The sequence below is a fragment of the Pollachius pollachius genome, assembly GCF_949987615.1.
Source record: "Pollachius pollachius genome assembly, chromosome: 13".
NCBI classification, from domain to species: Eukaryota; Metazoa; Chordata; class Actinopteri; order Gadiformes; family Gadidae; genus Pollachius; species Pollachius pollachius.
Genome location: NC_136946.1, coordinates 21,603,439 through 21,631,412, shown reverse-complemented (window position 1 = coordinate 21,631,412; position 27,974 = coordinate 21,603,439). Strand labels below are relative to the sequence as shown.

Here is a 27,974-nt window from a genome sequence, read left to right as displayed (position 1 = left end):
TTCTTCTAATAAACTTTACAACAGTAAAAAAATAACGTTATTTATTGCTTACACCCTGTTGAGTCTGTGTTATACACCATTTGACAGCAGTTGAAGTTATTTATATTTATTTGGATGATGACTTACAATATTATTGAAATTAGACAATACAGTATTTGCACATATGTGTTTTCGGATGATCATAATATACATGAATACAGTTGACTTCTTTGATTGAAGAACAGCATTACATTTCACAAGTACTTGAAGCAATTCTTTGAAGAAAGGTTTTGGACAAAAATAAAATCACAATGACTACTTAACCAGAAGTTCCTCACACATAACACTACAGACAAAGCACCTTAAAAAAAAAAAACACGAGCTATAGTCTACACTACAGCTATTGTTTATACTATAAATATGATCAACATACAGCTTTTTTCTTTCAGTGTCTCCCCCACTCCCCTGAACTCCCCATGCTACTTTGAGTCTCACTAAGCAGGATGTGTAGATAGACTGGGGGAAAATCACTAAATATAAATACCATTAGAAGACAAGGCAGTGCCCTGGATGATTCAAGAGATAGAGATAGCTCTCCATTGGATACCTTGGAGAAAGATGGAACAGATTGCACTAAACACTTAAATAGCGTTTTTGGAATGTAATGGAGAGGTCGCAAGAAAGAGAAAAAGAAAGAGCCAGAGCGAGCATGAGAGACAAAACTGAAAAGAAAAACTCTGAACACTGAATACATGAAACAAAGGAAGGTAGCATTTGGTTTGCAAGTGTTGTACTGATCCGGTGAGATGATATGTGTGGTCTCTAGAACTTGAAGTCCAGCAGGTTGCAGTCTATCTTGTAGTACACATAGGGGTAGTACTCCTGCTGGCTCAGGTTCAGCCCGGGGATGTCCATGGCAGCCTGAAGAGGAGGAGAGCAACCACCCAAAGATAAGCTACGGCTATCACAACGACCACAACACAGCATGACCAACCAACGAAACAGAGAAACACATTGATTGAATGCTGCTCACGTCTATGATGTTTGCGCTGCCGTCCAGGTGTTTGTACAGCTCGTACAGCACCTCGCGCAGCTTCTTGATGTTCTTCTTGTGGGGCTGCAGGAGCATGGCCTGGAAGTTCACCGGCAGACCATAGCTAAAACAACAGCAAACAAAACCTTATCCCTGGTACATTACAGAAACCATTAAAAACTAAATGGCCGATACGCTCCCGCTCGAAACACGTTTGACCTTCTCTCTCTCTGCTCACCGTAAGACGGACTCTACGAACACACGCAGTGCTTTGATGTGGATCCACGCGATGAAGGCCTCGCTGAAGTTCACCTTCAGCCATCGCACCAAGGGGCCCTGGAGGACAGCACAAGCATGCTCTTTAATGAGCCCACATCTCAATGATTCACTCGTTAATCAACACCTTTTAACACCATTAGCACACATACTCCATGATCAAAGCCCTGTTGCTTTTTCATTAGAATTATTGATGTGGAAATGATTGACGAGTCAGCAGAGCAACATCCTGCTGGGTTCATTGTAAAAATTACAGACAATTGGCTGAACATTATTTTAATACCGATTAAATATCTAGTGGAAAAGAGAGGTTGATTTAAGAACCCCCGCCGATCGTACAAACTGTTTCTTTTTGTCGGTGGACAACCGCGTCAGTTCCTCTTTGTCGGCCTTCATCTCCTCATCGTTGTACTGGAAGTCCCGCACTGTGAACCTACAGAGACAGGGAGAGAACATGCAATTATTCGGATCTCTACACACGTCACACACACACGCATAAAAGAAAAAATACTCATGTGCAAAAGTGCGTCTATATCTCTGGAAATACTATATACTAGTGTAATTTTATCAGCCAACACCCACAAAATCAGATGTCTGGGTCGTGTAAATTGTAGAGGTCGACATGTGGCACGAAGAGCCTGATTGACACAGACTATGTTTGAATGGTCATCGTTGTGAAAAAGGTTCTTGAGTCTTAGTGGCGCGCTGTTCCAAATTTCCAAGCTAGGTTTAAACAAAATGTTTTTAGAAGGTGCAGCAGTAAAAAACCTAGGTCAGATTAAAAATTTGAACATTAGTTTCCTGTGATTTAGAAAACTACAGGCATAATACTAGCCTGGAAAAAGAGATGAATCTGCATGCCTGGCCCCTCTGCAATTCAGACAGCAGACCCGCAGACCTGTGTGGTTCGGGCCAATCACAACCGTATTCAATATGGAGTGGGTTTGGGTACGATCAGTGGACAGAGGAGCTCACTGCAGAGCCAATGGTTCAGCTTGACCAAGCGCAACTGCTAGGTCCAGCCCCACCTCTAGGTCCACCTCTAGGTCCAACTCCACCTATAGCGCCACCTCTAGGTCCAACTCCACCTCTAGGTCCACCTCTAGGTCCACCTCTAGGTCCACCTCTAGGTCCAACTCCACCTCTAGGTCCACCTCTAGGTCCACCTCTAGGTCCAGCCCCACCTCTAGGTCCACCTCTAGGTCCAGCCCCACCTCTAGGTCCACCTCTAGGTCCAGCTCCACCTCTAGGTCCACCTCTAGGTCCACCTCTAGGTCCAGCCCCACCTCTAGGTCCACCTCTAGGTCCACCTCTAGGTCCAGCCCCACCTCTAGGTCCACCTCTAGCCCCACCTCTAGGTCCACCTCTAGGTCCAGCTCCACCTCTAGGTCCACCTCTAGGTCCAGCCCCACCTCTAGGTCCAGCCCCACCTCTAGATCCAGCTCAAAGTCCAGCCCCACCTCTAGGTCCACCTCTAGGTCCAGCCGCGCCCCCCCTCAGGTTCAGCCCCTCTCCAAATCACTCATACAACTTGGTAGCACCAGTTCAGCAGCGTCTAACTCCAGCCCAGAGAGCAGCTCTGTCTGGGCAGCGGTGCACTGCGGCGTCCGCCAGAGGGTTAAGTTTCTCGGACACTGTAGTATAATGGAACGGTGTGTGTGGACTTGCGGGTGTGTGGAGCTTGTTCTGGACAGCCGTTGCCTTTGATGATCACTGCCAAGAGATAGTGTATAGTGTGAAGCGTATGGCATAACGCTAGGGTGTGTGCAGATATGTGGAACTCTGCATGAGCAGCAGTTTATTTTTGGTTTATCTCTGCGTCTGAGTGAAGGTAAAGCTCCTCAGTATAATGCCAGAGGTTTTGGTGCATTGCCTAAACAACGTCATTCATTATAACACTTACACTTAATACTTACAGTGGAGGAAATATTTATTTAATCCCCCACTGATTTTGTAACTTTGCCCACTGGCGATGAAAATAACGGTTTATAATTTGAATGGTCGGTTTACTTTAACAGTGAGAAAAGCACATTAAAAAATATGTATGAATTGACTGCATTTCATTGAGTGAACTAAGTATTTGATCCCATATCAACCATAAAGGATTCTGGCTCCCACAAATTAATCCGTTCGCTTTAGGGACAAGACAACTATACGTGCGATTATTCGAAGATGGAAGAAGCACAAAATGACCCTCGGTCTTGGGCTCCACGCAAGATCTACCCTCTTGGAGTATCAAAGATCATGAGACAGGTGAGGGATCAACCCAGAAGTACACAGGAGGAGCTTGTTATTGATCTCAAGGCAAGTGGGACCACAGTCGCCAAGAAAACCATTGGTAACACACTACGCCGTAATGGATTAAAAATCCTGCAGCGCCAAAGGGCCCCCTGCTGAAGAAGGCACAAGTACATGAAGGCACGTCTGAAGTTTGCCAGTGAACACCTAGATGAGTCAAAGAATGCGTCGCTGAAGGTAATGTGGTTAGATTAATCCAAAATCGAGCTCTTTGGTACCAATTAGACGCGCCATGTTTGGAGGAAGAGGAATTCTGACTCTGACCCCAAGAAAACCATCCCCACCGTCAAGCATGGAGGTGGAAGCATTATGCTTTGGGGGTGTTTCTCTGCCAAGGGGACAGGTCGACTTCACCGCATCGAGGGAAAGATGGATGGGGCCATGTACCGTGAAATCCTGGCTGACAACCTCCTTCTCTCAGCCAGGACACGTCGTGGATGGGACTTCCAGCAAATAAATGACCCAAAACATACAGCAAAGGCAACAAAGGAGTGGCTCAAGAAGAAGCACATTAAGGTCATGGAGTGGCCTAGCCAGTCTCCAGACCTTAATCCCATAGAAAATCTGTGGAGGGAAATTCAACTTTGAATTGCCAAGCAACAGTCTTGAAACCTTGAAAATTTGGAGGGAATCTGCAAAGAGTAGTGGTCCAAAATTCCTCCTGAGATGTGTGCAAACTTGGTCATCAACTACAAGAAACGTCTGGCCTCTGTACTTGCCAGCAAGGGTTTCTCCACCAAGTACTAAGCAATGTTTTGATAGGGGATCAAATACTCATTTCACTCAATGAAATACAAAACAATTCATATATTTTATTTAATGCTATTTTCTGGATTATTTTTTTTATATTCTGTCTCTCACTTAAAATAAACCTACCATTCAAATGATAGACCGTTCAATTCTTTGTCAGTGGGCAAACTTGCAAAATCAGTGAGGGATCAAATAATTATTTCCTCCACTGTATACACAACAGAATACTAAAAAAGTATCACAAAGTTGCCATGGGTCGTAAAACGCCCCCCCTTAACATTTTAAACCTCATATTTTTTAATCTCAACGGGATTCACCCTATGTGTTCAAATCCAGGCCGAAACAGTGGGTAATAATAATAATAATATTTGATCAGTTTTTTATAGCGCTTTTCTAAATACTCAAAGACGCTTTACAAATAAGAAAGGAATACATACAGACTGTACAGACACTCTAACAAAAGGGAAAAAATAAACAACACCACAACAATAGGCAACACATTAAGAGAGCGGGAGAGAGTGGAAGATGGCGGAGGATGATTTGTCAAATGTTGTAGGTGGTCCTGAAGAGATAGGTTTTAAGTTGACTTTTGAATGAACAGAGTGTATCAGAGTTTCGGACGGCCAGAGGGAGGAAGTTCCAGAGGGTAGGGGCGGCGATGGCGAAGGCTCTGTCCCCCAGATACTTGGTGAGAAGGTTGGCATCAGCGAGATGGGGAGTGGCGATGGAGGAGATCTGTTATGTACGAGGGTGCAAAGTTGGTTAGCACTTTGTAGGTGGTGAGAAGGATCTTGAAATTTATGCGTTGTTTTATTGGAAGCCAATGAAGTTGACAGAGGATGGGAGTAATGTGTTCTCTGGAGGGGGAGTTAGTAAGCAGTCGGGCAGCAGAGTTTTGTACATATTGCGATTTTTGAAGAATAATGGAGGGGAGGCCATACAGAAGGCTATTGCAATAGTCGAGTCTGCAAGTGATGAAGGCGTGGATTAGTGTTTCGGCAGCTGAGGAGGAAAGAGTGGGTCGAAGGCGTGCAATGTTGTAGAGCTGGAAGGAGGATGTTTTTCTGACGCTGTTTATGTGTGACTTGAAGGAGAGCGTGGGGTCCATGATGATGCCGAGGTTTCTGACCAGGGGGGAGGGAGTGACAGAGTGACCATCGATGCAAAGTGAGAAGTTCTGGGAGGTGGGGATGATGGTTTTTGGGCCAAAGATGATCATTTCAGTTTTATTGCCGTTGAGTTTGAGGAAGTCGTGGTCCATCCAGGTTTTGATGCCCGTGAGACAGTTGGTGAGAGTGGATAGGATGGCAGGAGTAATGGCTGTGGTGGTGATGTATAGTTGGGTATCGTCAGCGTAACAGTGAAATTGAAGACCATGGCGGCGGATGATGTGACCTAGAGGGAGCATGTAGAGGATGAAGAGGATGGGGCCAAGCACTGAGCCTTGGGGGACTCCGTGTGAGACAGGGATGGTTTGGGATTTGTGGATGTTTATGGAGATGTATTGGAATCTTTCATACAGGTAGAAGGTGAACCAGGAGAGGGCGGAGTCAGTGATGCCAATGGATTGCAGACGACTGAGGAGGATGGAGTGATTGACGTGTCGAAGGCAGCACTGAGGTCGAGGAGGAGGAGAAGGGTGAGGGAGCCGGAGTCAGAGGAGAGTAGGGGGTCGTTGGTGACTTTAAGTAGGGCTGTTTCAGTACTGTGGTGGGTTCGGATTGGAATGTTTCGTACAGGTTATTGGAGAGGAAGTATTGCTTGAGTTGTGTTGCGACGGCTCTTTCCAGTAGTTTTGAGAGGAATGTGAGGTTGGAGATGGGTCTGAAGTTGTTGGGGTCGTCGGAGTCAAGGCCAGGTTTATTAAGGAGGGGGGTGATGGCAGCAAGCTTAAGAGGTGGGGGAACGGTGCCAGAGTTTAGGGAGGAGTTGATGGTGTCTGTGATGAGAGGGGCGAGAGATGTGAAACAGGCTTTGACGAGTTCAGAAGGCACGGGGTCCAGGGGGGAGGTGGAAGATTTCATGGTGGTACACCAACATTTTAACAGCTAAACCTAACCATTACCTTAACAATGAAACCATAACCCAAACCAAAACTGGGTTGATGGCTAGTGACAAGAGAGGCAAAGCTGGACGTCCACCCATTTGGCTATGAGGACCACCATGATAACGTCCCTTGAAAATCAAAAATTACCTGAGAGGCTTGAATACGCAGATTTGGATTGGTCTGGCGATGTCAGGCTAGCATGATACCAACAATAAATACTTGAATAGCTATCAGATTATAGATATTATTAAATGATTTGATAATAACCATGATACACATAAGTGTGTCCAAATTTTATTGTGTGTACAAATAAAACATAAATATTATCTCTTTGAATTATCTATTAATGTATGGCCATGGCTATTCAGTCTACAAGCACGAAGCCTGTGAGTTTAAGAATCCATGTTATCTTTTTGAGCGTAGGCAAGCTATTTGTAAGGTATCTTTTATATTGCAGTCCTTCACGCTCACACAAGTTGTCTTCTTAGCTAACAAGGATTGAACTGAATGCAATATGTTAAGCTCTGTCCAAATCCTGTAAATATTCCTTAGAAGGACGTAACTTTGGGATTAGAATTGGGGGGGTTCCGTATTTTGCAAGGGTGACCATGCGATCATCAGTTGCATCCCAAGTCCGGACAAAAGCATGTCTGGACATTATAGCCCGGTTCTCTCCACTAAATGAACTGTGGCTAATCGTGTCTATTTCGAACAGAGAAGCCTATTGGCAATATAAGTTTCACAGTAATGGTGGGTAGCCTATACAACATAGTAGTTGAAAATCATCCTAGTCTTGTTTGATCATCACCAAAAGGTTTGTGGTACCTTATAATCAAAAAAGCTGTGCTTCAAACACCAAACTAACACCCAATAAACTGACGCACACAATCACAGCATGGTTTGCATTTCTGATCTGATTGGTTTAAGACAATTTGAGACTGTCTTTTCGGAGGCTGATGACCAAGTTAACATTTTTGGTTGGCCTGCTGCCGCTCTATTCATCTTCTCATCAAACGCACTGCTTTCAATGGATGACTGAAGCAAGACTGTGGAGATGCGATTGGAACATACCAAGTCTCCTCAAGGGAGGGGTGTTATTTGTATGATGGTTAACAAATGCTTTTGTTGGAGCACAAAAGAGAACTTAAAGGATGAAAATCTACAACTAATTAATATCAAATAGTTAATATTTGTAGCATTTGAAGTACATGAATATTGGGGGGGGGGGTCGTATTGGTTTGTATTTTTCGGGGTGTTATTACCCCTATACCGCAATAAATTACAGCCCTTGGTTCCTTTGTTCATTATCATCTCAGTGTTATACAGTAACCCATTTTCCCATTAATTGTCATGTTTGTTTTGTTCAACATTTTGTACTTGTATCACTGACTGCTGCAGTCTATTTTGAACCAAGCACTCACTCCTATCATTAAATAATGATGTTAATAAAGATGCTGTGTGGCACACTGGGTCGCCTACTTGTTTTCTCTGGCCTTGTGCTTGAAGTCATCGATGGCCTTCCTGAAGAGAGTGACGCTGAACAGGCCGCTGTCATGGTCCTCAAACAGCAGGCTGTGGGGACATTATGGGAAAGAGTCAAACACCACCATGTCCTCAAACAGCAGGCTGTGGGGACATTATGGGAAAGAGTCAAACACCACCATGTCCTCAAACAGCAGGCTGTGGGGACATTATGGGAAAGAGTCAAACACCACCATGTCCTCAAACAGCAGGCTGTGGGGACATTATGGGAAAGAGTCAAACACCACCATGTCCTCAAACAGCAGGCTGTGGGGACATTATGGGAAAGAGTCAAACACCACCATGTCCTCAAACAGCAGGCTGTGGGGACATTATGGGAAAGAGTCAAACACCACCATGTCCTCAAACAGCAGGCTGTGGGGACATTATGGGGAAAGAGTCAAACACCACCATGTCCTCAAACATCAGGCTGTGGGGACATTATGGGAAAGAGTCAAACACCACCATGTCCTCAAACATCAGGCTGTGGGGACATTATGGGAAAGAGTCAAACACCACCATGTCCTCAAACAGCAGGCTGTGGGGACATTATGGGGAAAGAGTCAAACACCACCATGTCCTCAAACAGCAGGCTGTGGGGACATTATGGGAAAGAGTCAAACACCACCATGTCCTCAAACAGCAGGCTGTGGGGACATTATGGGGAAAGAGTCAAACACCACCATGTCCTCAAACATCAGGCTGTGGGGACATTATGGGAAAGAGTCAAACACCACCATGTCCTCAAACAGCAGGCTGTGGGGACATTATGGGAAAGAGTCAAACACCACCATGTCCTCAAACAGCAGGCTGTGGGGACATTATGGGGAAAGAGTCAAACACCACCATGTCCTCAAACATCAGGCTGTGGGGACATTATGGGAAAGAGTCAAACACCACCATGTCTCCATGGGGAACTCCCATTGGATGAACGACCTGGACCATACTGTGCACAACCAGTCCCCACCACTGAGTTTATTATTGATTATATTGATTATATTATTAATTGCTCCTGATTCATTCACTCGTGTGTGTGTGTGATATATATATATATATATATATATATATATATATATATAATTTATTTTTTTAATACTTCAAACTTGTGTCTTTTTATCCTGGTCACACACAAACAACGTTCTGTTCTCAAACAACTTGAAGAAAACCCCAGGGTAAAATGGATTGGTGGTCAGTACATTTGAGAAGGGAAGGCAGCTGAATAAGTAGCTGAATATTATATCATACGTGTCCCTGAACTGCAGCGGGAACTTCGAACTGGGGATGAACCGTCATGGATGCTTACTTAGTGGACCGGGGGACTACCATCTCAGACAGAGTCTCGTACGTCTTCTGCCACTCAACATAGTTAATCCTGAAGGGGAGACACAATCATTCATACCATCATGGTTAACATCATCACCAAACCCTGCTGGTTCAGTGTCTTTAACTGTCTCAGGAACGGTGCAGTACTCACTTTGGTACGACCACCAGCATGGTGAGAAGATACTCAGAATCCAGAATGAAATCTTCTTTCTTGACGATGTCTGCCAGACTCCTGGTCAGCAGGCTGCCCCTAGACAACAGCAAAGGCATCGCAGATTGGCATGTGAAAGCCATTGGGGATGTAAATACAATAACATTGCCAGTACTGAATTATGGACTAAACAGCTGACCTGGAAAAGTGCAGCCGATTTGTGAATGTTGTTATAAAGTGGACATATTATGAAAACAACACAAGTCTGTACATGATTTTTTGAGTGAGATATGCATTTCTGAAAGTACCCCGCCTACAGTTACCAAACGAGCGAGTCAGGGCACATTTGAATATTACCTCCCACTTCCCAACCCCCCTCCAATCAGAGCATAGCTAAGATTTTGTGGACCAACGGATGAGCAGCTCCGGCGGGGGGAGCTCGGCGGCAGCCCGGCAGCGCAGCTCCGGGAGTAAAATCCCGGAGCTGCCGGACTGCTGCCGAGCTCCACCTGCCGGAGGAGGAGACATGGAAGAGAAGGGGATTGTACTCCCGGAGCTGAGCTGCCGGCCTGCCGCCAGGTCCCCCCGCCGGACTGTCGCCGAAGCTTTGGTGGTTGTCCGGCAGCTCCGGTGGGGGAAGCTCGGCGGCAGTCCGGCGGCTCAGCTCCCAGAGTACAATCCCCTTCTCCTCCATGGCACGGTTCAATATGGACTTCAGAGAGTCAAGGCCAAAGTTCCTTTCCCCCAATTCTTCTCAACCATGGCCGAGATAACCCCCACTACAAGTCTTAACTTGTTGTGGAAGTACCAGAGACGGCAGACGCAGTCTTTATGATTCATAATATCATCCGAGGCACACAAAGCTTTTAGCTGCGATATTAGATATAATATTATATAAATACCTATATATTATATAATATTATTATTATTATTATTATCATCATTATATATAGATAGAGCTCCAGGAGTCCGCAAACGGCAACAATCCCTTCTCCTCCATGCTGCGGTTCAATCTGACAGCTCATTGGTCAATGGGCAGCAGCTCATTTGCATTAAAGCTACAGACAACAGAAACAGCGCATTCTGAAAGGACTGACAGAGGGGAATAGCGGTAGGCGAGATTTATTTTCCTAAAAGCAATTTCCAGCAAACAGCTTCAAAAACATGTTTTCTAGAACTCATATACTATGTTTACTTGTTGGGAAAACACCATAATATGTCTCCGTTAAGCTTGTGATGAACACATTTTTAATGCACTTCACAACCACAAATATTAAAACATTTTCTTTGCCGGTCCCCATACTATCGCTATTCTGCACCTTTTTTGTAGTAGTGTTTTTTAGTGGTTTGTAGCCTCACATTTTACTCAAAGCATCTGCTTTGGCTAACTGTGAATATAAATGTTTATAATTAGGATATATAGCAGCTTATTAAGTGCTTGAGAGTTGGTGAATATGGGCGCGGTGACCAACATGACTCACGCGTTCTTCCTCTCCAGGTTCTGCAGGTTTCCCTTCAGGTTGTTGTAGGCCGAGGCTCTTGCCTTCAGGTCGTTGTCTATCTGACTCACTTGCTGTGGAGTTACAACGTGTATGATGTATGCATTACTTCAGGTGACTATGATTAGGACACTACTTTGTGCACTCCTGTATACAGGTATGTTAGTTTGATCCTGCCACAAATACATATTACATAATAGACACTACCGTCACAAATATCAGCAAACAAATGCGAAAAACTTCTCTAAAGGAACTTTATTCTGAGCACATTTATTACAATTTTTGCATTATACATTTGTGCCTTTGTATACACTTTGTAATATAATACATAAAATAGATAAAATACATGTACAAAAAATTACAAGAAGGTACTATTCTACAGTGATTCCGATTTTTTGTACCATTGGACATTACCTTGGAGATGATCTCAGAGATGTTTTTCAGCGACTGTTTGATGGGATACTTGGCCATGTCCCACTGGAACCTGGTCACATATGTGACCAGGTCAACTGGGTAAAAACAAGAACCATATACATATTAATGTATGTATCCGTCTTGTAGTGCTTATGCAAATAAATTAACCAAAAAAACTTTAAACAATCTTAACAGGCTCTAATATAGGAATGAAGCTTTAACAGTTAGGTCCAGAGATGGAGATTACATAACCAAGATGAGCTTCCTAGGTGAATATGTTTGCTCGCTGGAGGGAGGACCAGGCAGGAGCATCCATCTACACAAACCTTGTGAGGTGATTCTAACCATCATGGAATAGCATGCATGTGAAGGCTCACCCCAGTGTGAGGACATGGATGGAGCGCTTACTGTACCTCCGTTAGCTAACAGGTTCTCCTGGATCTTATCTCGGCTGTCCTCCAGAACATCTGCCATGTACTGGGCCACCTTTTTCACCACACTGACCACACACACACACACACACAAACACACACACACACACACACACACACACACACACAAACACACAAACACACACGCACACACAAATGTTCAAGCAGAAGGATATTGTGTAGCTAGGGTGTGTGACTCCCAGCCAAAGGTTAGTTGGTTTGATATTGAATACCTGCAGGATCTTGTCTAAACCTAAACCCTGGAAAAGCCAGCCTAAAGCTAAACCTGCATAAAATCGCATGATAAATTACTATGCATATTGTACTTTGCTGGAATGAGACATTGCATTCCTGATTTTACTGAGGTATGGAACATACAGTAGTTCAATTCATGAGAAAACATGGCACAGCTTGAACAGTTACTGCAACTAATGAATAGAACAAGCACCAAGAGTACAAGATTATCATATGGAATTAATGGGTACATCACCTTGCTAAAAGTAAAAAGGTTTGACTTGAATTACAAAATGAAAGGAGAGCTAGGAACACATGACGGAATAAAGACAACCTTTATAGATAACTGTTCAATGATTTTTGAGGAGAATATCTGCCAATATTGTCTGAGGTGTTGTACATAGGGAATCTTTGGCTGTGTACTTATTACTTTCTAATTTTGCTATCGGTATCTTATTTATTTTAATATATTTCTTTTTCTCTTAAATGTATTAACATAAATATATTTTTGTAAAATAAAATTGTATGGGTAGCTGCAACCCTAGTATGATGCTGTTTGTCTAATCCTGCCTGTTTGAGGGCACATACATATAAAAATGACTGTTTCTCAATCTGCGGGGTGGGTCCATGGGTTTAGCACCAAATTCTTGGCCCTATACACAAGAAGTCCTGACTGTGGCTGTGTGACATATTGCAGCACCTCCATCCAGATAAGAAAGTCTCACCGTAAGCAAGGTATGATTCACAGCAGTCTTAACACTTTTGGAATACAAAAATATAGCAATTTATTCAGCAAAAAAATCGAAACTACCCATGACCCATGAGGAAACAAACATTACATACACACTACATTTTTTATTCTCAACAACGTAAGGAGGATCTTCCTCCCTCTCCTCACTGGAGAAGCCTCCACTGAGATATATATATATATATATATATATACATACACAAAAAATAAATAACAAGGTTTACCTCTCGACAAAGGTGTCAAGTTTTGCCAGCTCATCCGACAGACCAACCAAGACATCTAGTGTTCCAACCTGGGAACAAAAATTAAAACAATACCAGCAATTTATTGAGACAGATACTAGGTGAAAGGCATCAAGCAGCATTGGACCATTGCAAAATACTTTGGACCACTGTGTTTTCTTGCAAGAGTGTGTGTGTGTGGGTACGTGCGTGTGGTGACCTTGAGATCTGGGATGTTGAACTTGTTGTTGGTGGACAGGTTGGTGGTGTGTGTGGTGGCCATCATCATCTTGTCCCAGCTCTGCTGACATGTCTTCTCGCCCGGAGCTGAGATCAACCAGAACTCAGTCATGGCTGCTGATAGACAGCTGGTAGACAGAGGCTCCTGGAGAGAGGCAGACTTTGGAACAGCGTTGGTTTTTGTATTAGGCTACAATAATTACTCAATCTTTATCCTGTTTTGACCTGGTGATTAATGGGCTGAACGATTTGGGGAAATAATCTAATTGCGATTATTTTGACCAATATTGCGATTTAATATGCAATATTTATAATTTATTAAGTTCCTTATGTTGTGTATTATTCACTAAAAAGTAAATAAATCATTCTTTAGTATGACCAACACAACATTGGAAGCAGTCAACATAAAAACTGCTCTTTCCTTTAGGCCAGTCCGATGTGTTGAGATTAATTTATAGGATAAACTTCTTTCTTTAACTATTGAATTGTAAAAAAATACAAAAAATAATGAATTGTACTGATTTCCAGTCAGTAACGGTAACAAATCACTTTTATTTATTTTTTTATCGCAGCCTTTGCGATTTGCATACCGCGTTCTATTACATCACGAATTCGATTTGATTTCGAGTAATCGTTCAGCCGAAGACAATATATTACTATAATATCATAGTATATATATATATATATATATATAGTCCCTCTCCCTCAACTTTCTTTTTAATATAATAGGCCTACTCGTAACAACGTGTAATTCTTATTACAAAGACAGATTTTTGTTGTTATCAAACCATCACCAACAAATATGGATTATCATTAAAGAATGTGGTAGAAGGTTTGCCGTCAATTCGGCCATTGGCTCACATGCTAAATTAATCAAAGCTAGAGCCAAAAAAAATCACAAATTGTATCAGTGGGACAATACCAGGAAACCCTATTCCCCTTCAAAAAAGACTGTTCTATTAATAAACTGTATACAATTTTATATTAAACAAACAGTGCGATTTACATCGACATACACGAATAGTCCAGAGGTCTATAATATATTTTGTTCAATATATTAATTATTTGAGCAGTTATTCACTAGAGGCAGATACACATTGATGTCATGTGATCATGTGTCTATGCTACAGAAAATGTACAGATCACATGTAATGTCACTGTTTTATTAATGCATATCATATTTACTGTCTTTGCTTGTCAGTCCAACGTGACCACACTATATTTCATTTAAAAATATGAATGTTAAAAGTGAGAAGCAGCTTAGTGGCATTAGCCTTCTAGCAGAGGAGCGCTAGTGTGTCACGACATGGAGATTATAATATGTTACACTCACCAATTAACCTGATGTATCCCGTATTGGTCTGTACACAATGTTGACTATACAGGTGTCAGATTATCCGATGCATATCTCAATAAAAGCTACGCAATTCAGAGGTCCTTCAATCATTGACTGAACAAAAACAAAACAGCATCCCACACCGTCAGCTGATCACATGAGAAACTGTGCGTCTGCGCAGAAGGTGGTGCGCACTAGTGTTTGTTGCGTTGGTGGATTTGGCAGCCAGCGTCCAGTTAATGTCGCTCTCGTGTGGCAAAAGTCTGTATTTGCGAGAAGTTTTAACTTCTACATTATTTATTTCATATCATCTATTGTCCTTCATTCAAAGAAACTAATTGCTTTTTTGGGTTATTATATCACCTGGAAAAATATTGGGCCTATATAATACCATCGATTATCTGATTCAACAATGTAAAATAATTTTTTGACTAATTACCAATCAAAGGAGGGGAAAATATCATCTGAGTTCATGTGTTCCGTTTGGGCTGATGATTTATCAGCCCAAAGCCATACATGTGTCTTAGTTAACCAAATGTTTTCCTCCAGTCAGATCTTTCAAAGTTTGTGAATCATAAAAAGGGTTATTAGTCTAAGCGTGATTATTCTTTTATTAAAGAAAATATGGATACATTGATAGGACTACAGCAAATTTCTGCAGAATTCCATGATGCACTTGCTCATGCCAAAGGACATCTGTCTTTAGGCGCGTTCACTGTCCTAGTGATAACGAGACGGCTCTCAAGTAATGACGCTCATGCTTACGCGTGTTCCCGACAGCGACGGTTCATGTGCGCTGCGTAAGGAATCTAAAAGTTCTTCAAAGCAGGGGTTTTTTATCCAATAAAAAACAGTAGGCTAAGAACTAAAAAGAACATAGTAGAATCAATTTCAAGTTTGCATGCCTTCATTTCCTTGATGCCTTTCACCTAATATCCTTTTGCTTTTATTTATGAGAAGCACACACAGTAGGCCTACTGCCACTGTATGGAAGGCAACACTTACCCTTATCTAGAGCTGGATTACCTGTACACAACGTTTACAACTGAGCAAAGTCGAAGCAACCAGACGGCTACAAAGTCAATCAATAGTCAAGTAGGCTATGTGATATGATGGTGTATTCTTTTATATTTATATTACATGTTCCGCCATGTTCATGCGGGTCACTAGTAAGCTATGCGTCCTTGGGGCCTCTACGAATAGTAAAATCTCCGAACCTTTATGCCTCCTTTCCTTCTTTTTCTTCTTCTTTTTCTTTCCTTTCCTATGTTCGAAAGGAATCACCTTTTCACCTCTCCTTGAACCGATGACGTTTTCTACAAAGGTTAAGGAAAGGAGGCATAAAGGTTAGGAGATTTGACTATTCGTAGAGGCCCCAGGTGTGTTCCTCAATCCTCGGACGCCAGCCTTCCGAGTCGAAAGTCGAAGATTTCCCAGCTTTCTTGCGGCATTTCTCGGAGGCACGCCCCCTTTATGTCTTCATTTTCGGCATTCTGAGAGTAGACCGAGAGCAGCACTCTCAACAAAATGGCTGCGCCCGTGAAGAGATTTATTTTCTTAGTATTTATACCTCGTTGGTCATTTTAATGTCAATTTTAAATGCTCTGCACACTTGATTACATTGCTACTTAATTCCGGTCACCAATTTATACGTTGCATGGGCTTGCTGTGCAATGAATGAGCTGGTTTGCTAAACAACAATAAACAATGACTAGCCCAGTCGAACGGGAACGCTATAAATGCTTCGTGACCACAAAACATTTTCGTGACGTTGGAAAGTTCGCGTGAACGACACCTCAAGACGCTGTTATGATTCTACTTCCGTTCGGCAACTCGGGCCAAATTTGATAACGGAGTTGCCCAGTTGGTGACGTATGGTTTACTAGTGACGCGCATGAAAATAGCGAAACATGAACATTTTACTCAATATAAAAGAATCAACCATCATATCACATACTTTACTATTGATTGACGTTGTAACGTCTGTTGGCATGACTTTGCTCAGTTTTAAGCGTTGTTTACTGGTAAACCAGCTCTAGATAAGGGCAAGTGTTGCCTTCCATACAGTGGCAATACTGTATGTGCTTCTCATAAATAAAAGCAAAAGGATAGTAGGTGATGTAGGCATCAAGGAAGGAAATAAAGGCATGCAAATTTGAAACTGATACTACAAGGTGGTTTTCTGAATGGTTTTTATCGGATAAAAAAGCCCTGCTGTGAAGAAATTTTTGATTCCCAACCGGCTGTTTCCCAAGTGCACATGAATGGTCACTGTCGGGAACAGTGAGCATCATCACTAAGGGTGAGCATCATCACTGGCGAGCCGACTCGGTATCACCAGGAGAGGGAACACACCTTGAATCTTCGGACGCCAGTTATGTTATCTGTTGTCAAAATCTGGCCCCAACGGAAGTAGAATCATTAGAGCGTTCAGGAGAACTTTCCGACGTCGCGAAAATGTTTTTCCCATAATTTCAAGCGATATGAACGCACCATTTGATTGGTTCGCTATCTCGGGATATTGGGCAATATCCCATGATTGAGATCTCAAACTTGGGATATTGTTTTCACCGCATGACAGTCGTCTTGTCACGCTAATAAAAACAAATAAACTGCTAATAAAAACAAATAAGTCCCGGCAAAAAGTGTTTTATTTTTGGAGTGTATTGATAAAACAATAAAACAATAGTTAGGCCTAAATATCCAATACATTTCATCATTTGTATCATTTTATAGCCCCCAACAATAGCATCAAATCATTTAAAGGTGCCAAAGAAACAAAAGCTTTATAGTGTTTGCTCTTTTTCTCTTTTGTTTTTAGTTTTTCTCCCTGCCCGTGTGGATGTTTAGTCTACAAACAAGAATGCAACGTATCCTTGGGCAAAGAGTATTTACATTGGTAGTCATGTCTACAAAGTTCATTGGAGCCTACTTTAACTTTGAAAATGTAACCTTGAGGTATTGTATTTTTTTAGTATCGTATACGTATCAGACTAATTTAATCTGATCCATGCCCTGTGGAATGACAGACATTATAAAAAAAAAGGCAAACAATGAAACGTATACTAACAATCTAACTCATAGCAAGTTTGTTTATAGTCAGTATACGTTTGACAGACATTACGAAAAAGGCAGAGAAGGAAACGTTTACAAAATACCTGTAAATGTACAGGAAGATGTTATCGCCTGCTGGGCAATGCTGTCTGTCACACCTCCTCCGGTGCCCATGGGTCAGCTGCAGGGTCCTCAGCCAGAAACCACCATTCACCAACGTTTCGCTCCTTTAATTCTGGAACGTCCCCTGGTGGCGGAGTAGTGACAGGGACGTCTCCCTGCCCCCCCCCTGCAGCTGATAGTTGTTCTACCCTGCTGCTGTTGCCTTCCCCAACACCTATCCTTCCTCCTCAGCCAGAGCCAAAAGCTCCCTTTCTCAGCCTCCTCTGGCAGGTCCTTTGTTTCCCTCTTTAGCCTCCCCCCGGTCACTCCTGCATCCCTTAAGAGGCGTGTGGTTGACAACCCCAGAAACCCTCGGCATCCAACCTCCACTGGGTAGATGGTAGCCTTCCAGCCAGCATCCCGGCACTCAGCAGCCAGCTCTGAATACTTGGCCTTCTTACGTTCGAAGGCGACCTCAATCCCTCCCTCCAGTGGTACTGTGAGCTCGATAAGGTGCACAGATCTTGCCTTGGTTGACCACACAACTATGTCTGGTCAGAGAAATGTGGTGGTGATCTCTGTGGGGAACCGGAGCTGCCTGTCGAGGTCAACCCTCATGTTCCACTCCTGGTCGGAGGAGAAGGGCTTTGATGTTTCTGTTGGCCTGGTGTTTCTCCTTACCCCTCCTTCTGAGACAAAGCTGGTGTGGTCCTCTGCTCATGGTGGTTCTTCGTTACCCTGTCGACACACCTCCAGTACTTCGGCTATCATTCTCAGGACCTGGTCATGGCGCCATCTGTAGCGCCCCTGTGAAAGCGCGATCTTGCAGCCTGATAAGATGTGCTAGAGGCTTGCGTTGGGGGCATTGCAGATTCAGCAGCATTCTTCGTTCCCAAACCCCTGGTGAAGTTCCGAGGACAGGGAAGGGTGTCGTAGTTTGAGCGAATGAGGAAGCTGAGTCTTGTTTGTGGAATCTTCCATAATCTTCCCTCCAAGGTTGTCCAGCTTCCTTGTCGGCCCTGCGACACAGCCTTGATCTTGTAGCGCTCTTCCTCCATCCTCGTCACCTCTGCCACCACCATCTCCTTCCTCTCCTTACGGTTGGCCTTGGACCAGAAGCGTGGCGCCTCTCCCCATCCTAGCCCTGCTCTTCCTGCCTGGACTCTGGCCACGATCTCCCGGTGTTGCAGGCGAACGACAGCTTGGTCAACCTCAGTTTGGACATTCCACTTGCGGCCGGTTGGAACCTTGGCATTTGTGTTCATTACCAACTGGCTATAGTTAATCAGTTAGTTAGTAAACCTTTCCTTCTTTGCCTTTTCATAATGTTTGTCCTTCCACTGGGCATGGATGAAATACGTTAGATAAAAGACAATTAGTTATTAGTGAGTTAGTCAGTAAGTTTTCACAAGAATACAGTATTATCTGTATTAGCCTACTTCCAATATCGAGTTTTAAATCACACTTAAACAGTGTTCTTCTTGAGAGATTTTATTGACGGTCAATAATGCGAAGTTCACACTTACGTCACCTTAAACAAATCTAATCATAGTCCATGTGTCAATCGGAAATGCATATTTGGTGTTTGCTCAGAGACTGTGAACGCAATTGGCTGGACTTGGAAAGGATGTCCCACCTCCGACTCGACGAAAACGCCCACTTTCCCTAGCTTCATTGGTTGGACTCGGCGAGGAAGTCCCGCCCCTGACCCAGTGAACACCCCCACTTCCCCTAGCTTATTCCCGTAGACTCCGCCCACTAGCCAGAGAAAGCACACAGCCCGACGCCCGCTCGCTCCTCGTCGAACCATATGGCAAATTTAGGCCTTTTTCTTTCTTTTATTGTGGCCCCCACTACCGTTTAAAAATTCCGCCGAAAAAGAGAAGACGATTTTCCAAATCATTGTGGCCGTTATCTCACGTAAGTACATCTTATCTCGATGAACTGTGGTGGGTGGTGCTGTGGTGAAACATGGCGGGTTATCCTTCGCCACTCTGACAGGCCGATACATTTTAGCCACGATACATTGTATCAGGCCTTATTTGGGCAAGGAGGGACGTCGTTGTTTTGAACCACTTTTCATTCCATTCGATAGCCGAGTCAATATTATTGGTTGCATGGTGCGATCGGTTATTAAATAGTATTTAGATAATAAACTGAGCTAGAGGAGTTCTCAGGCGAGAGCGCCGCTAGTGTTCCTAGTCGGCTGTGGACCCTGTCATCTTCACCCTGCCAGCTTCCATCAACAACAACACCATGGGTTTTATATCTCCACCCAGTGAGTTATTTGTAACTGATAATTCATGACATTTGTATAAATTTTAAAATCTTTCAACATCAATATCAGCTATTCGTTATTATGGTCAGGTATTCACAACAGGCAGAATTTAAGAAGAGTTCACTGAGGACTTATCGAAAGTGTCTTGGACCAAAACCTATTCACATAACGTCACTTATCGATCTCACTGAACGAAACTATAATCGGAGGGTGTGTAGTGTGTTAATGTAATTCCATCAATGAGAATCGTTATCAAAGTATTCCATCACGTTTGTCTTTTGATGTGCCTTCGATACAAATATATGTGTCTGTTTGGTGTGCAGGGCTCCCCTGTCTCTGCACAGGTGTATCACCGCTACCCAGAAGGGCTAGGGGCGGCTCTCTACCGGGAGCACTTTGACTTCAACGCTGAGCCGCCTTGGGACCCTAGCTGATAGTGGGACAAGTCCTCTCCTGACTTGTCCATGTAAGTCAATTTTCTTATGCACAACTACAACCCTTTCCAAGCTGTCAAGTAATGTCAAAGGTGTATTCATCGCCTGAAAGCAGTGTTGCCAGATTGGGCGGGAAATCGGACCCAATCTGGCAACACTGCCCGCAAGACTCATCTCTGTAAGACTGTTATTGTTTGTTCTCAGAAAACGTGTAGCTTTTCTTAACAGCTGAGTGATAAGTCATTAAGACCTCTTAATTAGACCTAAAGACCCTAACCCTAGACCTAAAACGTAATACTTATATCTTGGTAAGAATTAATAATAATAAATAATAAGTTAATTGTCCAATTCATTAAGTTTATTACAATAACATAATAAGCTTATTTGAAGACTTTTTAATTTTAGGTGACCGTTGTTCTCGTCTCCCCTCTGTCTCTCTGCAGTTTGTTGCATACCGGCAGGACCCCATTGGCTCAGTCGTGACCTTGTCTATTCGCCTCACTCTTCTTTATGATTGTCAGCTAAGCGGAAAACTGTTAAGATGAAAGGACTTTGTGAGGAGCCGTGCTATGTCATCGAGCTCCTGGAGGACGGAGTGACCATTGACGACGTCATCGATGGATACATCTCCGAACACGCTCTGGTCAGTTTCGCATTGCGAGAAGAAAACTAAAGAAACTACCTAAAGAAACTTGTCGGTTTTGTCTTAACTGGTAAAGGCTTACTTAAAGGTTGTATTTAAATTCGCACTGCTTACTGCCTATCAAGTCAGTCGATGTTACTAGAGACACACACCAATCCTCTTGAGCAATTATCTTTCTCCATTGAATCTAATGGGATTTCACATGTGTCAGGACCATAATCCTAAACCAACGGTATTACTTTACTACCGGTCTATGTAAACCAGCTGGTTGTGCTCCAGCAAGAGGTGGCTTGCGGTCGTCTCTGTTTTCTAACTTGAGTTTCCCCCACCATTTTCCGGGCGACAGTAGCCTAGGAGGTAGAGCGAGTTGACTGGTAACCTGAAGGTTGCTAGTTGAATCCCCCGCTCCTCCTGAGTGTCTAGGTGTCCTCAACTTGGCTGCTCCCGATGAGCTGGCTGTCCCCCTGTGTGTTCGACTCCGCCCTTGGTGTGTGAATGGGTGAATTAATGGTTGTTAGTCGCTTTGGTTAACAGCGTCAGCAGAATCCCCTCAATGTAAATGTAAATGCTCGAGCGACAGGTTGCCTGCTGTCGTCTCCGTTCTTTAACGTTCCCGGACCATGTCCCCAGGTGGAGCGGAGTGCCTTCGTGGTGGGCGACCTGGGGGCCCTGTTACGGCAGCATGTGCGCTGGCAGGTTCTGGCACCAAATCTCCAACCCTACTACCCTGTCAAGTGCAACAGCAGCCCGGCCATCATCCAGGTGCTGGCCTCCCTGGGCCTTGGCTTCGTCTGCACCAACAAGGTGGGTCTCTCATTCACTGCGATGGTGGTTGAACCGCTGCTATGTGAATGTCTAATCCGGTGTTAGAAGTGTATTAAAGATTAAAACAACAACACCAGCATCATGGGGGGATGAAAGGCGTTTTGTTTGTGGTAAGCACTACTTGAGCCATCACTTGTTCATAACTTGATTGCCTGATTAACTGATACCCTTTGCAAGCTGTCAAGGTCACCCGCATGCAGTTTTGCCAGATTGGGTGGGCCCAATCTGGCAACAATGCCCGCAAGGCTAATCTCTGTCAGACTGTTTTTTCTTAGAAAATGTGTAGCTTTGCCCTCTCAATTGGGTCTTAATAAGACCTCAACTTAATAAATAGGTCTTAATAAACCCTTAATAATGTAACGGTAACGGTACTTCGTTTTGCATGTTGCTGTAAGGCTCTCAGATTGGTTTCTAATCACAATATCTTCTCTCTTTTAGGCTGAGCTGAGCCTGGTGCTGGAGCAAGGCGTACCCCCAGAGAACGTCATCCTATCTGGGGTCTGCAAGCAGCTGGCCCACATCAAGTATGCCGCAAAGAACAACGTGTGCCACCTTGTTTGTGACAACCAGGCGGAGCTCTGCAAGATAGCCCGGGCACACAGCAACGCAAAGTAGGTGGAAATTAATAGTTTCATAATATCACGGCTGCTATTTCTTATCTTTAATATATATGGTTTCATCGCGTTGGGCTTATTAATTTTCAATTCTACTCGTTCCCCATAAGATCGGAGCCAATGATAACAGTCCACGTGGATTCTTCAAGGTTCTGTCATGCTGACATCGGATTATATTTGACTTTGGCATAAACAGTCAATGTAGGACTTTGATTCTTTGAAGGACATGCTTTCGTGATGGCAGTAGTTATGGAACTCCTTGTGTTCCAACACTTTCACTGAGTTAACCAGTTAATGAGTTCTCTATACGGACGTTAATGTTTTGATGGCTGTGTCACCCTGAATGTGTTTCTGTCTTTTCCCAGGTTGTTGCTGCAGCTCACCACTGAGGCCCATGCGGCCGAGACCAGCGTGGCGTTCGGCTGCTCCCTGAAGAGCTGCCGGTACCTCCTGGAGTTAGCCCGGGAGCTAGGGGTGGACGTCGTGGGGGTGACCTTTCACATTCCCCCTTCCTGCTCGGACCTGCAGCAGGCCTACCACCATGCCCTCTCGGATGCCCGCTGCGTCTTCGACATGGGGGTGAGTGTGAGCGTGAGTGTGAATAACTCATTCTGTTAAGGGCTGTTCCAGGCATTCATTAAACTCTTTTAAGCTAAGGGTTCAAGGTGTGCTCTTTGATGTTACTGTTAAACATTGAACCTTAGGAAAAACTTTTTGTTGACAAGTTATTTTGTGATTTGTGTTCAGGCCGAGCTCGGCTTCAGCATGAACATCTTGGACATCGGTGGTGGAATCACAGGTTCAGACTTTCAACTCCAGCAGGTAAACATTAGCCCTCAGATGTACAAAACAACATGTACAAAAATGTCTGCCCCTCCCCTCTCCTTTTTAAATGACTGGACCAAACATTGACTGTGTTTGACCCATGTAAATCTGTACAGTAAAGTTAAATGGACTGCATTTATGCCGTGCTTTTTCTAACCAGTGGCCACTCAAAGCGCTTTACAATATTGTCTAGTATTCATCCACACATTCACACACTGACGGCGGTGTCGTCACCAGTGTTTCCGCTAGAAAAAATTGGTGCCGGTCATCATGTGACCTGGAAGGTTTCATTTTAACGTTTTTTTTTTTTTTTTACTTCTTTCGATATGTGGCATCTGTGAAGCGTGCCGCTGCTGACTGAAAGTCAAATGTATCGAGAGTGTCTCTGCTGCTTGCAATGCGCATAAGCCTCGTGACTCTTCCTTCCCCAAGGCGGCTTCGCTGAGCAGTCTTTATTAGAGCTTAGATCGGGCCCAGAAAATCAAGCCCGACCCGGCCTATAATATTTCTGTTTATGGCATAGATTTCTCCTCAGATTAGGCCAATAAAGCAATGATTAAAAAAAACAAAAACGCTCCGTCAAAGGCCCGGCCCGAGGATAGTGGTGGGAAATATCGGCCCGACCTGCATTGTTTTACATGAATTGGCTAAACAAATGAGCACTGTAGCATATTGAACACAATTCAAATTGTGCAGAGAGAATTATTTCCATTGGTCATTCTGACCGGAGACATTTAGAATTTTCGGTCCTACTCATTCTTTTCTGGTCAATGACCGGTAATTACCAGACAACGGAAACTATGGTCGTCACGCAAGGCAACAGCCAGCTCGTCAGTAGCTGTCAGGGTGAGCTGTCGACGCTCAGCTAGTAGGAGCCGGGGATCGAACTAGCAACCTTCAGTTTACCAGCCAACCCGCTCTACCTCCTGAGCCACATGCTGCCCATGTGCAAGTTGCCAGTCAAGTCATGTTGCCAAGGAATGTTGTGAAGGCTCTGCTTCCTCTGGCTAAGTCTCTGTGTGTTTTGGTCTGCAGGTTGAGTGTGCGGTCAGTCCACTGTTGGATGCCTATTTCCCTCCATTGTCTGGGGTGCAGGTGTTGGCCCAGCCAGGCACCTTCTATGTGGCCTCTGTTTTCAGTCTGGCTGTCAACGTGATTGGCAAGAAGGTCCTGAACCAACAGTGGGGCAGTCTGGCCCAGGGTAAGTCGTTTTGATGTCTTGTTTAACTGCTTCCTTTTATGGTTCCTGTGGAATTATTTTGCGAAATTTTCGAAAAATTACCACATGGAACTGGTGGTTCATCTTTCTTCATTTGGAAGTACATGGATTCTGTCAAAGAGCTGCCAACCTTCAACATTTGCCAACTTCTTCAGAACAGCCCAACAGAATGTCCGATGTGTTGTGCTCGCAGGGGAGCTGAGTGCCACAGACACAGAGTTCCAGTACTACATCAACGAGGGCGTGTACGGCTCGTTCCGCCGCAAGCTGCTAGGAAATACTATCCCTGCCCCGTCTGTTCACAAGGTCAGTGGGCCACAGGTGACCTCCGCAAGTCCCAACAGAGCGGAAGGAAAGGCTTTGTAGTCAAAGCATTGATACGGGATCGGAATTATATACAGCTGAATGGTTGGGGCGACAACTAAATTGTCATCAAGACCTTTCGTGGCAAACTGTAAAAAATAGATAACTGCACATGCACTGGCTGACAGAGTGCCAGCGCCCCCTCGGTAAACAATTGTTACTGCACCAAGGCCATGGCCAGTGGGAGACTGAAAAGAAAAAGCCAGCAACGATGCTTATTTTTTGTGTTTAATGAAGAAAACACAAAACATTATTGGAAAATATTATGAAATATACGAAGCAACACCATTTTTTATATAATAACCAGCCATAATACTTGATTTACTGAACAATAGTTATAGTGAATTTATTTTTTCAATTATAAATGTGTGTCCTTTTCAGGGGTAAAATCCCGGGTAGCTGGGTTTTTATTAGCGATGGTAAAAGGATGGATGTTCACCACACGTTTTGTCTCCTCGCCCTGTGTAGCATGCTCTCTGCACTGAGGAGCTGGTGTATCCCAGCAGCCTGTGGGGGCCGTCCCTGGACCAACTGGACGAGGTGGTGGAGCACTGTCTGCTGCCTGAGCTCAGTCTCGGGGACTGGCTGCTCTTCCCAAACATGGGAGCCAACGGGCTGGAGGAGCTCACCTGCATGCCCAGCGAGCCCCAGATGCCTGTCTACTATGCTATATACACCGCAGACTGGTAAGCATGCAATAAGCAGTTGGTTTGTCAGGTTTCACCCTGAACACATTCTTTAGCCGCTCAGGGAGCATCGGGAAGAGTCAAATCAATAAAGTTAAAGAAGATTTGGGTAAATGGTCTCAAAGAGTTGGAAAAAGGCAAATAGGAATTTAATATTTACTAGAGATGCGGCGATTGATCGGACACGATGATCGGTAGATATTGGCTAATAATAATAAATTATAAATGATAATATTGATCGGAGAACCCTAAAGGCACCGTTCAAAAAAGCCGATCACGTGACGTAAATTACTCGCTCAACCTTTTTTTACCCCTGCATGCAGCACTCGCACTTCAAAGTGGAACATGCCAGTGGCTACATGAGTTCTCCCGTCTACAACATTGTGCTGCACTGCCAGGATTTCACAGGTTCGCTGTAAAGATGGCGAAGGAGGCAGTTTAACGTTCAGTGTCATTTACTGAGAAGTTGCATAACTCGCGCGATTTACCCTACATACAACAGTATGCGTGCAGGCACATTTCAGTACCATATCTACAGCAGTATGTGCGCAGGCACACTTCAGTACCCTATATGACAGTCACATTCTGCGGAGGCTTTTGTTAACGCATTTAGCGGCATGTTTCAGTCATTAGGAATCTAAAGAGAGAAAATAAAGATTATATTGGATCAGAAATTGGCGCTTGCCACCTATCCAGATTATAGATAAATGATACAGAAGATTCCCATTCCCTTGCCATTCTGTGATCGGCAAACGACAGATGATGAGGTGATGATAAGCTCTATTGTTTACCTGTATGCCATGTTGTTTACTGTACCTGCAGGTACGGGATGCAGGAGGCTGGTGTGGCACTAGACGGCACAATGAAGAACTTCTCCCTGATCAACCACAGTGCGGTGTTCAATCCTCCGTCCAAGTCCCTCTGAATCTGATATGTGGCACAGATCCCATTAACCCTTTCTGCTGTCCGGAAGGGACAGGGTCTGACATCGAGGGAAAGCTAAATTTGGTCAACATTCCATCCGTCTTGGAAAATAGATTATTTTTGTTTTACCAGCAAATCAAGGCTTTTTTTATTCAATATTTTCTAATATTGAAAACAGGAAATGTGTGGTAAATTCCTACCTCAGTACTCCTGGATTCTCCTCGGACAATTACGTCCTTATTTCAACCCCCCACTCCCTTCCCTTACACGTCTCTCTCTCGACAGTTCAACAATCTGCCAGAAAACACCATTATGCAACAAAATGGACGACTCTGTGGCGATGAAACCCCTGCCACTTTGGGAGGGGGTTTATTTCCGTAATTTAAAAACGTTTACATAATTGTACTATTGATTTTTAAATCTTTCCGTATTACCTGTCGTGTAAATCGCTTTGTTCAACACATAGATTTTGTAACATGATTTTCGAAAGATATCAAAATAGATATATAATTCTGAATTCTATGTGTAGGACCCGACTAGCATAGTTTTAAAGGCATAACATTGTAATATTTTAATCTTAATTGTGATTCACTTTTATTTAATTTATTGCTCTAAAAAACACTGTTGGGGCTAATTGAAGTAACTTTATGTATCTGTTAACATGCTGTGACCCATCAAAACAGTATTTGCCTGTTTATATATTTATGTATTTTTAATGCTTCATAGTTGGTGTGCAATTTCAATTGTTGGGGAGTGGGGAGAGTTGTTCAACTGTGATCTTAACTTGAATACAACAAGCCACACTAGAGAGTATATGGAGTATACTACAGAGAGCCCCTTTGTCAAAAGTACATTAAAGGTTAACTTTTAAGACATTCAAATCATCAAATGTGCCACTGCATTCGAAATAACACCATGTTGTCCATATTGCACTAAAGACATTTTAATGTTCAAAAGAAAGAACAAAAATACGAACCTTGAACTTATGATGTTAAAGTTTCTGTCAAGTGATGGATTTTTTACACACCAGAAGCGCAATACCAATAATGTAATCCTCTATAATACATGCCAGGCATAGCTTAATTATTACAGCAGTACTCCTTAATACTTCTCTGAAGCAAGATATTTGAGAGATGTCACTTGGAGTCTCTTGAAGCTGTTTGTTGACCTGAATGAACTCCAGTTCCAAACTAATAAAATCCTGTCCGAGTGTATTGCAAACAAGTAATGTATTGTTACTTGTTGTCTAAGGCACTCATGGACCATAGCGTGTTTTAATTGTAGGTTGTGCTTAAAGTAATAAAAGTGAATATTTAATACATATGACTGAAAATTTTGCTTTGTTCCAATCCCTACAACCATTGCAGTCCCAAGATAATTGTGGTTCCACCAACATGTACTCGTTTACCTCTTCAATTTTATACTTTTTTTAATTCTGGTCATTTTGAGGACTGATGAAAAATGTCTACCAATATTCTCTTCTAGAAAAGAAAAAATCATTAATTT

The 27,974-nt window shown here is 43.4% G+C and overlaps 2 protein-coding genes across 3 annotated transcripts; one reads left to right on the top strand and one right to left on the bottom strand.

Annotated features, from left to right (window-relative positions):
- Positions 1-90: 90 nt before the first annotated feature.
- On the bottom strand, positions 91-14,636 carry atp6v1c1b (ATPase H+ transporting V1 subunit C1b). Of its 2 annotated transcripts, none has more exons than XM_079749417.1 (13): positions 14,499-14,636; positions 13,146-13,325; positions 12,929-12,996; positions 11,705-11,790; positions 11,292-11,386; positions 10,860-10,951; positions 9,379-9,477; positions 9,208-9,276; positions 7,863-7,955; positions 1,628-1,721; positions 1,251-1,348; positions 1,013-1,136; positions 91-900 (listed from the first exon to the last, which is right to left on the bottom strand). In XM_079749417.1, exons 2-13 carry the CDS (start codon positions 13,275-13,277, stop codon positions 802-804), a joined length of 1,149 nt encoding a protein of 382 aa, XP_079605543.1. In that variant the 5' UTR covers positions 13,278-13,325; positions 14,499-14,636; the 3' UTR covers positions 91-801. The 2 variants fall into 2 exon arrangements, with proteins under 2 accessions (XP_079605543.1, XP_079605544.1); XM_079749418.1 differs by having other exon boundaries at positions 13,146-13,310.
- A 4,784-nt stretch (positions 14,637-19,420) lies between these two features.
- azin1b (antizyme inhibitor 1b) lies at positions 19,421-27,789 on the top strand. Its single transcript, XM_079749159.1, has 11 exons — positions 19,421-19,577; positions 20,259-20,401; positions 20,813-21,012; positions 21,643-21,816; positions 22,276-22,448; positions 22,817-23,030; positions 23,199-23,273; positions 24,312-24,477; positions 24,689-24,801; positions 25,327-25,544; positions 26,367-27,789. The coding sequence occupies exons 3-11, from the start codon at positions 20,911-20,913 to the stop codon at positions 26,467-26,469; spliced, it is 1,338 nt and encodes a 445-aa protein (XP_079605285.1). The 5' UTR covers positions 19,421-19,577; positions 20,259-20,401; positions 20,813-20,910; the 3' UTR covers positions 26,470-27,789.
- Positions 27,790-27,974: the final 185 nt, after the last annotated feature.